Source organism: Trichosurus vulpecula, chromosome 2 (genome assembly GCF_011100635.1).
Source record: "Trichosurus vulpecula isolate mTriVul1 chromosome 2, mTriVul1.pri, whole genome shotgun sequence".
NCBI classification, from domain to species: Eukaryota; Metazoa; Chordata; class Mammalia; order Diprotodontia; family Phalangeridae; genus Trichosurus; species Trichosurus vulpecula.
Genome location: NC_050574.1, coordinates 301,897,857 through 301,913,546, shown reverse-complemented (window position 1 = coordinate 301,913,546; position 15,690 = coordinate 301,897,857). Strand labels below are relative to the sequence as shown.

The following is a 15,690-nucleotide window of genomic DNA, read 5'->3' as shown; positions in this document are numbered from 1 at the left end:
AACCAGACTTTTACACACTATATATATTATATTAGATTGTATCTTTATAGTCACACAATTAACTAAAAAGTATAATGAATATTATCCTACTGAACTTACTGGTTTGTTGACTATCTTAGTACTGTCTATCCTTAAGTACTTGACTTAACAGAGCAAAACCTATCCTCAAACAATCTCATCTAACAAAGTATCTCCCAGGCACATACAAGATTCCCTGAAATGTGTATCAGAGATAAACTTTGTTTAAAAAGAAACAAGCTCCCCCTCCCACCCAACCCCCTACAACACCCCCTCTCCCCCCCCCCCCCCCGCACCTCTGGTCTTTAATATCTGGAGGGTCATTAAAAAAAATTTTTTTGAGTGCTAATGAGCCTTGTCCTTGTCATGGACAACAGCCAGTAAAGACTTCAAATCAAAGAGGGAGGTTGCCTACAAATGGTGAGGTCCTGGAGATGCTCTGGCTTATGGATGACTTTTTGCTTACTTCATCAGGCCATAGGATACTGCAGAGAAAGTCCTAAATAAGAGCCATCACTCAAAACAGTACAGTCATGTATTTAACTAAGAAATAAGAAAAGGTGGACGAATAAAGCTTCTTGTCCAGAAGATGATGTACACCTTAGTTCTCACACCACAGAACTGAACCATTAGTACATACACTGCAGATGGACAATAAACTAGGCCTAGAATTGTGCAGGAGAGTGAGATACATTGTAAAATTAGGTATTTTTAAATTAGCTCTAGCTTCTCCTTGCATCAAAGGTTCATCTGTTAAATAATATTTTTCCAGTGACGCTGTCTGGTTATAAATGTTCTATCGCTTTTAAAGTTTGCTCAGCTAAGTTTCTGATTAGAGTTCTAAAAAAGAGTGTAACTAAGATATCTCCTGGAAAGTTAATGTTGGCTGAGGGTTCTGAAACAAACGGTTGCTTATTTTGAAGGTTATAAATTGCTGTATGTGCGTAAGATGTGAACAACAAAACTATGGTATGATAGGTAACAGGACAAATGTAATTTACATGATTACGGTCTGTACCCAGAAAAAGAGAAGTAGATAAAAGGACAGATTTCAGAACTCTAACAGCCAACCTTGAAGCTGAAAATGATGGATTAAAATGTTGCTTTTTAAGTCTAGCTGATCAGAACAACAAATGGAAAGCAATAAATAAGAAAAGCCTACTGAGTAGACTGCCTAGTGTGGTTCAAACATCACACCCAGGGAAGGTTAGCAAAGCACTGTGTGTATCAATGTAGGTTATCAGCTTAAGTATTCCACATAGAAACATTATTCAAATAAATTTCACAGAGAGGGCAATGACTTATGAGTTACTCTGAGCACATGGGTTTTTCTCACTCATGTGTCTCCCCTGGCAGGTTTGTGTATGTGTCCACTCTTCCCCACAGATACTGTGTATACTGAAAATGTGTGGATTGTGTTGTATTTATTATTTGTGCATTTGCTTTAATGAGTACTTATGAGATTATTTCTTTATTTCTTTTATTTCTATAATATCTCTAGTATATTTAAGACCTCAAAGAGACATTATTGTTAGTGGCTGAATCATAACACCTAGAAACACCGATGCACAAGAGACATATGAAAGGAAAACATGGCAGACTTATTATGTAGGAATAGATAACCAAAGGGCAACTTAAATATATTCCATGAGAACTAAAGAAAGAGCCTCACACTACATCGGTGAACCCCTACAATGGGGAATTTACAGGAAGTCACAGATGAGTCATGCAGAATGGATGGGTTGCAATGCAAGCCAATGGGAGTTTACAGATAACATCCAAGTGTGTAATGCCCACCCTAACGCAACTATTAGTAATCTCAAATTTCTATAGCACTTATACCACACAATAAGCAAGTGATGTTGTCCTTTGCTTGCCTGCATTTCATATGAATGTCAGTGCTAACTATCCAAATAAACTAGGTTTAAGAGCAGAAAGTTAATAGACTTTTTCATATTTTGTTGTTGTTTAATGGATCCAAAAGTTTTCCTTAAATTTCAGAGTTTTAAAATTTTTTTAGTTGATATCTTCTGTTTAAAGAAGGGAAGACAGCAAAGACTTAGGGGAAAAAAATTATGGATCTTATTTTTTAAAAAGATGAGAAAAAATCATTAACTACTGAGCCCTAAATCTAATTTTCTAGAATGTACATACTCATTGAAAACATACTTGATGAAACAAGGAAACAGCCAGACTTTCACAAATTATATTCCGCAATAGATCCTATCTTTACAGTCACATAATTATAGGAAACAAAGCTTCTGTTACATATAAAAAACAGAATTTCTATTATATATAAGGAACAACTGTTTATGTAATAGATACCTATATGTACACTTATACAACTCATACATACATATGAATAAAAAAGTCTGTAACAAAATTGGTATTTGTGTCCTTTTGGTTCCATTTATAGCAAGAAATGTCCATACTGATACAACTGCCAAGGATCTCACAAGGCGTAAGGGTTACTTATTACAGATGGTCTAAAAACTGTCTGAGGATTTCCAAGTAGGCACGGGGAATTTTAGATTGTAATCTTCGTGAAACATGAACAGTTCCCATTTCAGCTAGGCAGCTAAGTTTCTAGTGCTAGTAACCCAACTCTACAGGCTGAGAGGATAACCACCCCACCTGCCAACCTGCCTGCGGAAGAGACAAAGGAAATATCAGCTTCCAAAGAATTGCTTTTGCATCTTTCCCATTTAACTTCATCCCTCTTGCAACACAGCCTCTAGGTAGAAGTATAGCAAATAATCACAAGAACTGAATGATGGTACAAACCTGTTTTGTCTGTTAGAAGTGCTTTTCTTCATCTAAGCCTGGGGTGGAAGGTAGGGAAGGAAGGGGACTGTTAGTATCCATACTTGTCACCAATTATATAGAGAACACATAATTATTTCCTGGAAGTTGGAACCTTTCACCTAGGGTTGGGTGGGTTAAGGCAAAACTAAGTGATAGGTTAACCATGGCTGAAATGTTTCCTTATTTTCATGAATTCTTTAACACGTAACAGGAAATACAAAATTATGGACCATAACTAGTCTAATTATTTTTAGGTTTAGGCCATCCTGTGAGAGTGAAGAGTTAAATAAGGAAAGAACAGTTATTCCTTTTTTAGGAACTGACAATTTCTCTGTCTCTTCCTTGTGTAGATCAGCTGGTGCTCTGAAACCCATTTTATTATTCCCTTCTAAGTAACCAGAATCAGGTTACTATCCTAGAATTCACTTACAGAATTGGAAAGGTAATTGTTAAATATCATAGAATCCAATCTGAAATTCTTCCTGTTTTGCTGTAGGCAACCTTACAAAAGAAGGGCTAGCTGGCATTCAGACATTACACGCATCCTAATGGGTATCAATTGTGCCACGAGATCATGGGCCATTTGATACGCTGCATCAGGAACCGTGGGCTCCTCACCATGTAAGTGTTTAAAAAACAAACAAAAAAAGTTACGTCACCAATCCTACCTCACCACTATCAGTAATTTCATCAGTAAGCTTGAGACTTTATACTTCAAACATTAGGTAATAAAAGAACTATTTTCTAGCTGCTTGCTCGTGCACAACAATCTAGGGCTTTTCACCATATTGATTCAAGCTGTCACAGGGAAACAGTACTCAAAACTCCCTTAGAGAAAAGCATTCAAACAAGAAATGAATATGAAACTGCATTACCCAACTTGCCAAGAATGTTAGAATGTGTGAATCACCCAGAACCCTCAGAGGATCTGAAGTACCCGATCTATGCAAACACCTATTTATTCAAAATTCAAACCACCACAATATTCAGTAAACAACTGTTTTTCTCCATTATACTCATCATTATACAAATATAAGGTTCATAGAGTTACTTTAGGGCACTTTAAAATTCTGAATCGAAGATTTATGTTCAATACGGTTTTGGTATTTATGTACATTTTACTTTAATTTTTTTAAAAATTCACAACACATAGGTAAAGATCAAATTCTACAGTATCCAATCCTGGCTGGCAGTCTGAAGACTCTCTCCTCCTTTCCCCTCCCACTATAGCTGTGAGGTGCTGCTCCTTCTCTCCCCTCCTCCTCCACTCTATCCCAGAACTCCCCCTTACTACTTGCCACCATTCCATCACCTCCTTAACCCAAGTCCATTTCTCATACTCCTCCTTCTATCCCCACCCCATGCCTCTTTACCAGTTAAGCCCACAGACACTGCAGCCTCACTTCAGCCCAACCTGCCCACCTCACCAACAGATCGATGCAGAACCCCACTGAAAACTTTTCTACACCTTCTGGAATCATTCCCCCTGCCCAAGACTCCATTTCTCTCATTCTGCCCCCCTCCCTCATAAGCATGGGTCTAAGTCCCCTTTTGTCAGTGCAGCCACAAAAGGAAGAAAAAGAAATAATCCCTTTTGTCAGTATGTGAGATGAGGCTAAAAAGAAGGAAGGTGAAGAAGGGGTAAGAAATTTTCTTCTGGAACCTAGAAAATCCCAGAGAGCAAAGGAAAATCACTGGAAGAGCAGAATCTATTTTCCCATAGTACTATAGGGAAAATGTGGTATTTATTACTGTACTTTCTATAACATTATATGTTAAGTAGGCTTCTGTCCGCCAGCTAGGAACCTAACATTTATAGCATTATGTTTCTGGTAAAAATGTATTCCAAATCATGTTTTAAAACAAAATTCATAACTTAAATTATGACAGGATTGGGGGGGGGGGAGCGGGGGAAGCCCTGGATTTAGAGTTGAATCCTTGCTCTGTTACTAATTACCAGTGTGTCTTTGGTCAAGTCACACCCCTCCCCAGGGCTTGGTGTTCTAAGAGAATCTCACTAATCTAATCCCTTCCAACTCTAAAATTCCACGATCCTCGATTCAAATATTTTCAGTTAGTGATTCACCAGCAATACAACTCAACATTGATTAAGTGCCTAGATGCAATACAAAAAAATCTAATAGAGGCCCTATATGCAATGAACTCACCAGTGGGGGGGGGGGCCCCCCGCAGGGAGAGGGAACAGGCAGCAAGAACAGACTTAGAAACGTATCAAGTACACAAAGAAGATAAAATGGAGTAAAACTATCTTCGAAGAAAACAACATCTGGCTTTTGCCTGAGGACTGCAATAAGGGTTAATCCACTAACCATAAAGTAATATTAGAAAATTGAGGGGAAACACAATCAAACTATAAATAACCCTCTCCTAAGACAAATGAAAATTTAAGCACAATGAGTCAAGAGGCAGTATAGTGTAATGGACAGTCACTTTTGGAGATGGGGCAACCACCTCCCTGACACATACCAGCTACATGAATCTCGGCAAGTCACATAACTTTTCAATGTCCCAGGCAACTCTAGGGCTATCAGAACAGTTGCTGATTTACATTGGTAGTGGGAGTTTGCTCCCTGAAAGCTCCCTAATCTAATGAAGTTATCAGTCTGTACAAAAACAAAACACAATAACAACTTACACTGCATAGCTCTGTGTTCCTAACTCAGCAAAAAGAAAAAAAATCAACACTGCAGAAACTTTAATAAAGCCAAGTGAAAAAAAATAGCTATCTCCCACAGTAGTCATTTGTGTCCTAGTGCAGTAGAAGGGCAAAGAACTAGCAATGGGAATTGGAACTTGAGCAAACTTCAACTCAGATGGAGAAAGAATTCATTCCAGGCAGAGCAGGATAAAGACTCAAAGATGAGAACGGGAAGCATGACTGAGAACAATGGGCACAGAATAAGAAAAGGGGAGTACTAGGAACTAAGGCTAGACTCTGGAGGTCCCTTAACCCCAAAGTCAGGGGTTTATCTTTTATTTGGTAGGTATCAAGGAGTTACTAAAAGATTTGTATTAGGGGATATATCCATTCTGCACAGAGAGGTGTTTGCAGAGGTGTACTGTTGAATATGGTCAGATCCAGATGCTGTATTGATTGGCTTACTAAACTACTTCTTTTATCTCTTTTTAAATCTTTATTGGAAGGAATGAATCAGTAGGCATAGAAGAGGAGAGAATATGTGGAAATTAACATGATATAAAAACAAAAGATAATAAAAATAAAAATTTTACATTTAAAAACAGGAGTGGAAACTAAGGAATATCTATTGAAATTTTCTTTTAAAAACTACTTGAAACATGTACTTAATTACAATTTAACTTGATTAGTTTCTGAGTGTAGATAAATGAAAAAACCAAAAGGTATCTGTGATTATGTAATGTCTTATATGCAAATTCTCAGTGATAAGAGCACTAAAAGATTTGTGTCTAAGAAAAGGAAGGCAAAGGGGAAAAGAAAAAGTAAGGTAAAGATACCCCATTTATATACTGAGAATGAACAAGACAGGAATACAGTGTCAAAAGTATATACCACTTTTCTGCCTATTTAGACTAGCAGATGAGGCATAGAAAAAACAACCAATCTCAGTTAAGAGTTCCAGCCCTTACAAATGGCTACATGCAGCATTAAAGTTAATCTGACAATTTACCAAACATTTGTTAGACATTTAAAAAGCTAGATATCCCAGAGACATCTCAAACTCAACACATTCAAAATAGAACTCCTCCTTCTCCAAAAGCTGCCCTTCTCCTGACCTTCTTATTTCTCTTGACAGTATCATGATCTTTCCAGTTTCCCAAGTTTACAACTTCAGAGTAATTCACTACTCTTCGCTTTCTCTCACTTCACATATACCGTCAGTTGCCAAATCTCATGTTTCTAATATACTGTAGTATCTCTCACTGCCCACAGAGCTACCACCTTGGCTCACACCTTCATCACTGCCCTTGTGGATGGCTGCAATGGCTTCCTAATTGGTCTCTCTGCCTCAAGTCTTTCTCTATTCACCACAGACCTGTAAAAGTGGTTTTTCTAACTCTAACCCAGTAGGATAAAATATAAACTTCCTCTGTTCTGCATTTAAAGCCCTTCACAACCTGGTTCTTACCTACATTTCCAGCCTTAGTCCAACCAAAGGGGTCTTCTCTCTCCACCTTGACACTAGCTGCTGACCCTTGCCTGGACAAGTATTCCTTTTTTACCATCACCTCCAAGAATGCCTTATTCTCTTCAAGGAATCATGCTCAGTTTAAACATCACCATGAAATGAAGCCTTTCCTTGATTCCTCACTAGTGACTACTTGTATTTATATGTATATACTTGATTATATTTCCCCCAACAAAAAGATAGTTAACTGCTTAAGGGCAGGGACTGTTCCACTTTGGTCTTTGTATCCCCAGCATCTAGCACAGTACACAGCCTAAAATCCAAAACGGATTAAACTGTCTCTTAATGGGTTATGAAGACCTTTTCTGCTATTAATAAACAGTATCCTGTCCAAGAATGCTATATAGCTGTTTTAGGAAATCAGACTTTCTGTGTGATATGTACAATGCCAATTATACTCTAATCAAAAAGAAGTCCAAGAAAGCCAACTTTTATTTCTCCCCTTCGTTTTAATAAATTTTCTATGACACTTAACTATACATTTACTTTCACTTACTGACCTAAAACAATACCAACAAGCAATTTAATCCAAACAAAAACGAAAAAAATCCACTTTGATGCTACCTACCGGCAGATCCACACTGACATCAGTTCCATCTAGCAACGACACCCTACATGTAATAACGGACTTGGCATCTCCAGCTGCAGGAATGTGGGTAGCAGCTCGCTGGGCTTCTCTCAGACGTTCCTTCTCGGCATGCTTTCGCATTGACCGGCGACCCAGCGTTCGTCGGAAAAAACTTAGCATCTTCCTCACTGAAAAATCAAAAGTGAAAAGGAAGTTAGCTTTCTCTTTTAAAGATTGGTAAGGCATACCATGTTGGTTTTTTAACCTACAAGGCTTTAACATTTGACAAGAGCCCTATCTGTGATTAACGAAACAAAAGGACAAGTAACCTTAACTTATCTACACCAACCTCTTATATTACCTCCTTCGGATAACCTTGAATCTTCTAAAAGACAAAGTCACCAAACAGTTACTTTGTATCTACTATATCAAAGCACATCGTATGGTAGGTGCTGGGAATACACAGGTGAAGAGTTAACTATGTAAAAATGGGAATCCATGTACACAAATAAGTTATGATACAACCAGTGTTGTGGTCTGATTCCTATGGAGGTCTTAAATCTGTTTTGTTCTATGATCTCGAAGGCAGCCAAACTGAACATGAATGCCATCTACTCTATCACAAAAGGGATGGCTACATCACTGCCAATCCATTATTCCTACTCAAAGTACAAGCCTTTCTGATGATGGGTTAAGAAACTCTAACTTCCTATATTAAGGAGAGTATATTAGGAATGAGCTCTAAGAGACACATCAACATTTACTGAATGCCCACCATACCAGGTACCAATCAACGAACAAATATTTATTAAGTACCTATGTAGTAAGCAATGAGGATATAGAAAAAAATTATCTAATCCCTGTCCTGAAAGGGCTTACATTCTGTCAGGGAAAAGAACATGCACATGACAAATATATGGTTATTAGATGGGGATGGCACTAGCAGCTGGAGGGGATGATGAAAAGCAATGCTTGAGCCAAGTTTTGAAGGAAACAAGAATGCTGAAAGGCAGATACAACACGAGGAGGGAATACATTCCAAACAGCCATGAAAAAGGTATGGAGATGGGAAAAGTGCGGATGTGTCAGGCATGGTACGAAGGCCAGAGTACAGAAAAGAGAATAATATGTAATACGTATAGTAATGTAACTATAATGGGTCTAGAAAGGTAGGCTGGAGGCAGACTGTGAAAATACTTCATTGGAAAACAGAGGCGTTTCTATTTTACAAAAGGGAATGAGCTTTCAGAGTTTAATGAATAGGAACATAATCAGACCTGCACTTTAGGAAAACTTTGGCAGCTGTCTGGAAATGAACTGGAGAAGACAGAAACTTAAGGGAAGGAGAATTATCTGGAGGTATTTCAACTCAGACAAAGGCAAATGAGGGTCTAAACTAGAGGGGTGGCTATGTGAGGGGAGAGAGAGACTGACAAATACTGTTGTTCAGCTGTATCTGACTCTTTACGAGCCCATATTTCACAGCACACCAGTGCTGTCGGTGGCATTCTCTTGGCAAAGACACTGGAGTGATTTGCTGTTTCCTTCTCCAGTGGATTAAGATAAACGGAGATTAAGTGATTTGCCAGGGGTCACACCACTAGTATCTGAGGTCAAATTTGAACTCAGGTCCTCCTGACACCAGGCCCAGCATGCTATGCACTGAGCCAACTAGTTGCCTCCTATAAGAGATACCATAGAGATAGAATAGGTAAGTCTGGTTGATAGAGACAAAATAGGTAAGTCCGGTTGGTTAAGTGGAGTGAGGGAGAGTAAGAAGTCAAGGAGGTCTCAGAGGCTATGTACCTGAGTGTCTGAAAAAGATGGTGGGGCTGCTGATAGAAATATTTTAAAAGGATGAATTTGGAAGGAAAAGATGAGTTCTTTTTAGACATGATGAATTTTAGATCCTTACAGATCAAGGAAGAGAGATGATTTGTTAAAAAATCAAGAGGGCACAATAGAGGAAGAAGAGATTATACTTCTGTATTTTGGAGAAGGAAAAAAAAAATCTAAGAAGAAACGGCAATTGAGCTGAATACTGAAGGACAGGTAAGGATTTTCCTGAGGTAGAGGGAAAGGGCATCCCTGACAAAGGGGTACTATGTGCAAAAGTAAGGAGGAAGGAAAGCATGAATCACATTCAAAGAATTCCCAATAGCCCAATCTGACTACAGCACAGAGCACATAAAAAAAGAGAGGAGGATACAGTTTTCCAGAATATAAAGAGCCTAGAACGTCATGCAAGAATCTTGGACTTTATTCTGTAAAGCTGTGGGAACCATTATAGGTTTCTGAGTACAGAAGTGACAAGATCAGAGCAATGCTGTAGGAGCACTATTCTAACACCTATGTGTAGAACAGCTTGCAATAGAGAACTGGAGGTGGGAAGACTGATTGTAATATAAGTTTAAGTGACAAATGAAGGCCCAAGATAAGGTGGGGATACTGAGAAGAGAAAAAAACAGGGACAAATTAACTAGGGAGGTAAGAATCAACAAGATTAATTAGAAGGAAAAAGGCAGAGGTAGGAGTCAAAGATGATGTCAAGGTTTCCATTCTTCCTGACTGTGAGGATAACGGCATATTTACCCTAAGTAAGGAAAGTCAAGAGAATGTCTGCTTTTAGATATTAATAAGTTTAAGGTACTGATGAGATATCTAGGTGGATGTGTTCAGCAATCAGATGGAGTTGTGGGTCTGGAGCTTCCGAGAAAGGACATGATTAAAGATTTCAGAATTTAGGCACAGAGGTGTGTGAAGCTGTAAAAATGGAAGATTATCCCCAAGAGAAAACTTAAAAATGTGTAAGGATTGAACAAACATTTATTAAGCACATGCGTGACAAAGATACTGCTCTCCCAGTTCTCATTTTTATAAACATATACATGCACACACACACACACATACACATATCATGGCCAAAAAAGAGAACTCCTCCTCTTTTCTCTCTTGTCAAGGGCACCACTTACTTTCTAGTCACCCAGGTTCAAAACACTGAACCCCAGGCCCCCTCATCCTACCTCATGTCACAAATCCAATTAGTTGCCAGTCCCACCTCCTCAATATCTCTCCCATCTTCATTCATACAACCATCACTCTATTTCAGGTTCTCATTTTCTTTTGTCTTAACTATTCCAAGTCTCCTAACTTTTCCCTGCTTAAAGACTCTCCCTGATCCAATTCATCCTCCACATAGCTGCCAAAGTGATTCTCTTAAAGCAAAAGTCTGACCATGTCATTTCCAGGCTCAGGAAGCTCTAGTGCCTTCCAACTGCCTCTAAGATCAAATATAGATTCTTGTGTTTGTCATTTAAAGCCCTTCACAGCCTGACTCCACTCTACCTTCTCAGGTTTATTAGACAATACTCTCCTTCATGCACTCTATGGTCCAGCCAAACTTGTCTTCTTGTTATTCCTCATACATTCCATATCTTATTTCTGAGCCTTTGCATGCCAGGAATGCACTTTCACCTCTACGAATCCCAAGTTTCTTTCAAAGTTCAGCTAAAATGCTACATAAGGTCTTTCCTCATCCCTTAGCAGTCATTGCCTCCCCACCCCCCAAATTATCTTGTATCTTTGTATTTATTTATATAAATTCTTTTCCATAAGAGGTAAGTACCTTGAGGATAGGGGCAGATTTATTTTTGTCTTGATATCCACGGCATCTAACAGTTCCTGGCACTTAGTGGGAGATTTTTAAAATACTTGATCTAATCAGAAAGATAAAGGACGAAAGTAGAAGAGAGTACTTTGTCCTACTCACTCTTTCAAAACCATCCTCTTCCGAGACACCCCACCACCACCACCTCATTGAGTGGTCAATAATTATAAACCTCACGGAAAGGTTATCGAATTGGATGACTAAAAATGGCCACTACAACTATTAAATCCCTGGTGACCTTTCAGATACTAGTTAAGCACAGTAGTGGATCAAGAAGTCAGGCGGTCAGGTGTTAAAAGAGTAAGTTACAGAGGTCTAGCAGAGGAGATGGGATAATAGGTAAGCCAATAAGCTAGGAGACATAACAAAGGAACAAGAAAGCATTTAGGGCAGTCCCTGCACTCAAAGAGCTCATATTCTGATAAAAGGAAACAACACATACTTTTAGCTCTAATGGAAAGTTCAATGGAAAGAATAAATGATCTTTTTTTTTTAAGGAGCAAGACATTTATCTTAAAAAATCTGAACTAAAAACTACATAAAGCTCTTTTTTTAAAAAAAATGCAAAAGTTACTTCGGCTAACAAGATAGAACAGAGATTAAAGGAAGTCAAGTTTCCTCTACTGTAGACATTAAGGGGAAAAAAACCTAACCACTTGACAATTCATGAGGATTTCAATGTTCATTCAGGAACCAAACGGCATAAAAGGGAAAAAATGAAAACAAAGCTCTTGCTTACCTCCGCGTTTTTTTTTAAAAACTCACCTGCCAGCAGCCCCTAAATTTCATAATCACAGCTGAGAATTCTTATTAGACGGACAAATGAAATCGTGAGGAACCCACTCAGTTAAAACCCCAGCAATATTCCCCTTTACCAAAGCTAACTATATACAAATTTAAAAAAAAACAAAACCCTCCCCTTTTTAGAGTCAAGGGCAGTTTCTAAAGCTAAATAAACAGAAATGTCTTACTAAGTCTAACTAGAACTTAGTAGGCTCCAGAGGGACTGGAGTGTGACTGAGCAGAGCAGTAATATTAACCCAGCCTCTTCCCTTAGGGACACTACAGCCTTTGTTTACGGAAATAAGCAGAGATTCACTACTAGGATATGCAGCACCAGTAACACCTGAAACTCGGCTCTTCATTTCCATTGGTTGCAAACCACTCCCCTTTAAAGCAGGAATATCAGAACGGGGGTACGGGAAGGGTCCACATGTGGCGGCATCTGCCCGAGGACTCCCGCCTGCAGGTTTCGGAGCAGCCTCGGCTAAGCAAAGACGACCAGATACGGACCGGCTGGCCCCCCACCCGTGGAAGCTCCACACCCCGGAGCTAAGACCGGGGGCTGCGGCCGGCTAGCCCACTGACTCTTTTGCAATGTAAAGAGAAGAAAGGGTAGGGGAAGGCGGTCAGACAGGAATGCGGATCGTGGACAAAGCTTGCCCAGAGCACGGAGGGCAGGAACGGCTCCCAAAGGCAAGGAGCGGGGAGAATAAGGGGGTCCGGGGGGGAGGGGCGAAGGGTCTCGGAAAAGGATGACTCTGAGAGAGTGAACTAGACAAAGAAGCCGCGTCGCCCCTTCCCCTAGCTCTTCATGTTTCACCAGGAGAAAGGGAAGGGCACCGGGACGATGTGGAGTGCGCAGGGGCGGGAGCCACATACAAGGGGAGATAGACGGTGAGGACGAGAAGGGCACGCTTCAGGGCAGCGAGGAGTCTGGGGACAGGAGTCTGAGGGGTTGGGAACGTTGGGCGGGGGGAGGCTACGGAGCTGGGAGCGACGGGGGGCGGACCAGCAGCCAGCTCGGGCTGGAAGGGGCCGGCGACGAAGAAGAGGAGCCGGGAGCGAAGAGGGGACTGGGGGAAGCCTCGGGGAGCGGCGGGGCCGAGCCCGGGCTGGGAGTGCTCTGGGCCCCCCGGGCCGCTGGCAGGCAGGCCGGCCAGCTGGCCCGGGGAGGGGGCGGGCGGCCCCGGCTCTTCGCTCACCTGGTGGCCGCGGCCGCGGCCCAGGAGTCCAAGGAGACGGCGGGGGGCGGGGAGGCTCCAGGCAGGGGTTCCCGGCCGGGCAAGGGCGGGCTGGGGGCGTAGGCTCCTCCTCGGGGACTCCAGGAAATGGCGGCTCTCGCCGGTGGCAGACACACGTTAATCCCCCCGAGAGAACCTGCGCCTCCCCCGCCTCCTGCCCGGCTCCTTTAAGGAGCTCCCCAAGTCCCGCCTTAGGGGGCGGGGACTCGCCTTAAAAGGGTAACTGCACCTCCCAGGAACACCTCCCTCTCGCATGGGGAGAGTTCTGGGCTCCTGTTTAAAAGGGCGATTCCACGCACCTGAAAGATTCCAGGCTCCTAGTTTCTGGGAGTGTCTTCCTAACCCTGGGCTTCAGATTCCTCTGTAGGAAGTTGGACTAGTTCAACTACTCCAGAGTTTGCCTCCTAATTAGTGTCTCTGCTTTTATTCTCTCCCCCTTCCAATCCATCTTCCATCTAGCTGCCAATTAATGTTCCTAAGATCCAAGGCTGATCAAAGACCCTCCCTCCTCAAAAACCTTCAGTGCCTCCCTATTGCCCTGAGAACAAACTACAAACTCCTCAGCCTAGTCCCAACCTACTTTTCCACATTGTGGCATCTTTCCTACCTTTTTAAATCAATTTTTTATGTCTTTTTTTTAACCATCACCACACCCCATACTGGGTATCCCAGTACCCGACATCCCAAAAAGCCATATAACAAATAATTCCGTATAACAAACAGTATTTTTTAAAGACAGAAAAGAAAAAGAAGTGTGTGTGGAGGGGGTGGGGATAGGATAATTGATCAATATATCAAAAAAAAAGTCTGAAAAGTATTAGAAATGTGCTCTCGTGGACTTCCCATTTCTGTGAAGGGGTTGGATGGTCATCAGACTGTGTCATATTGCACTACTAAATGTTCCCAGAATTTGACAGTCTGTCTTCCATTTACATCCCTTTGCCCAGAAGGTTGTTCTCCATACCTGAAATGCACTGTGTTGTCCCCTGGTTCTTAGAATTTATAGATTTATTCAAGGTTTCAGTCAAGTACCATACCTTCTGCTCAAAGCCTTTCCTGATACCTTCTTGTCTCCCCAATTGTTGGCATTCTCTCCCCCTTCAAATTATTTAGCTTATATTTGTCCATGTACATGTTAGTGACATCCATGAAATACAGAGGTTCTTAACCCTTTTTTGTCATGGACCTATTTCATAGGCAGGTGAAATCTATAGATGGTCCTCTTCTCAGAATAATGTTTTTAAATGTATAAAATAAAGGAATGTACGTATATATATATATATATATATATATATATATATATGTATGCATATATACACACACATGTATATATACATATACATATATATAATGTATACAATAAAGGAAATCAAAAAAGTTGCTTTTTAAAAGTTCAAACAACAAATTAGACTCTCTGCATCTAGCAGAATTTCTTTAAGGGCAGGAGCTGTTTTATGTCTATATTTGTGCCACCAGTGTATATAGCACAATCACTTGTATGTAGTAGACACTTAATTAATGTTTGTTGCATTGACTAGATACTCATTAAGACTTTTTCTCACTATCCTTTTTTATCTTCCTCAAATTAGAATCTGGCACACTATCACTGATATATGTAACATATTATTAGTTCAGTAACTGAGCATATATTTATTTTTCCCCCTCTGCTAGGATTGTTCAGGAGTGAGTTGTTTGCCCAAAATTGACAGAATTCATCAAGAAACATATACACATGATTTTCTATATACAAAAATAATCATTTACTATATACCAGATGTCATGAGGAACATTCTCAAAATGACTTCAAAAAGTTTCATAGTCTAAGCTGAATGTATGACGGTCATTCAAACCATTAAGACAATGTAAATATACCTAAAAGAGATCAAAAAGGAAAAAACATATATACAAAAATGTTTATAGCATCTTCTTTGGTAGCAGTAAAGAACTGGAAATTAAGGGTATTCCCATCAATTGGGAAATGACTGAACAAATTATGGTATATTAATGTAATAAAAAATTATCATGCCATAAGAAATAACAAAAGGCACACTTTCAGAGAAACCTAAGAAGAATTATATAGAGTAAAGTAAGCAGGAGAACAATTTATAAGAGCTACAACACATTGTAAAGAAAAACAACTTTAAAAGGCTTAAGAACTCTCATCACTTCAGCAACTGACCACAATTCTAGAGAACCAATGATGAAGTATGCTACCCATGTCCCGACAGAGAGATAATGGACTCAAGACACAAAATGAGACATTTTGGGATGTTACTGATGCAGGGATTTGCTTTGTTCAGCTGTGCATATTTGTTAACAAGTGTTTTGTTTGTTTTTCTTTTTTTTACAATTGGGGGGGGGGGAAGGTGGAAGAGAGAGAATAAATGCTTGATAATTGAAAAAATAAACATCCAAAAACAA

The 15,690-nt window shown here is 40.1% G+C and overlaps 1 protein-coding gene across 2 annotated transcripts in view; it reads right to left on the bottom strand.

Annotated features, from left to right (window-relative positions):
- The window catches only part of EPB41L5 (erythrocyte membrane protein band 4.1 like 5), a 118,805-nt gene extending 105,399 nt beyond the window's left edge, over positions 1-13,406 (bottom strand). The window contains exons 1-2 of one of the 2 annotated variants that reach the window (XM_036743519.1): positions 13,231-13,406; positions 7,579-7,766 (exon numbers count right to left, since the gene is read on the bottom strand). In XM_036743519.1, coding sequence (XP_036599414.1) covers positions 7,579-7,758 — 180 coding nt within the window. In that variant the 5' untranslated portion in view covers positions 7,759-7,766; positions 13,231-13,406. The remainder of the gene's footprint in view (positions 1-7,578; positions 7,767-13,230) is intronic. The other variant, XM_036743521.1, reaches the window with a different exon arrangement.
- Positions 13,407-15,690: the final 2,284 nt, after the last annotated feature.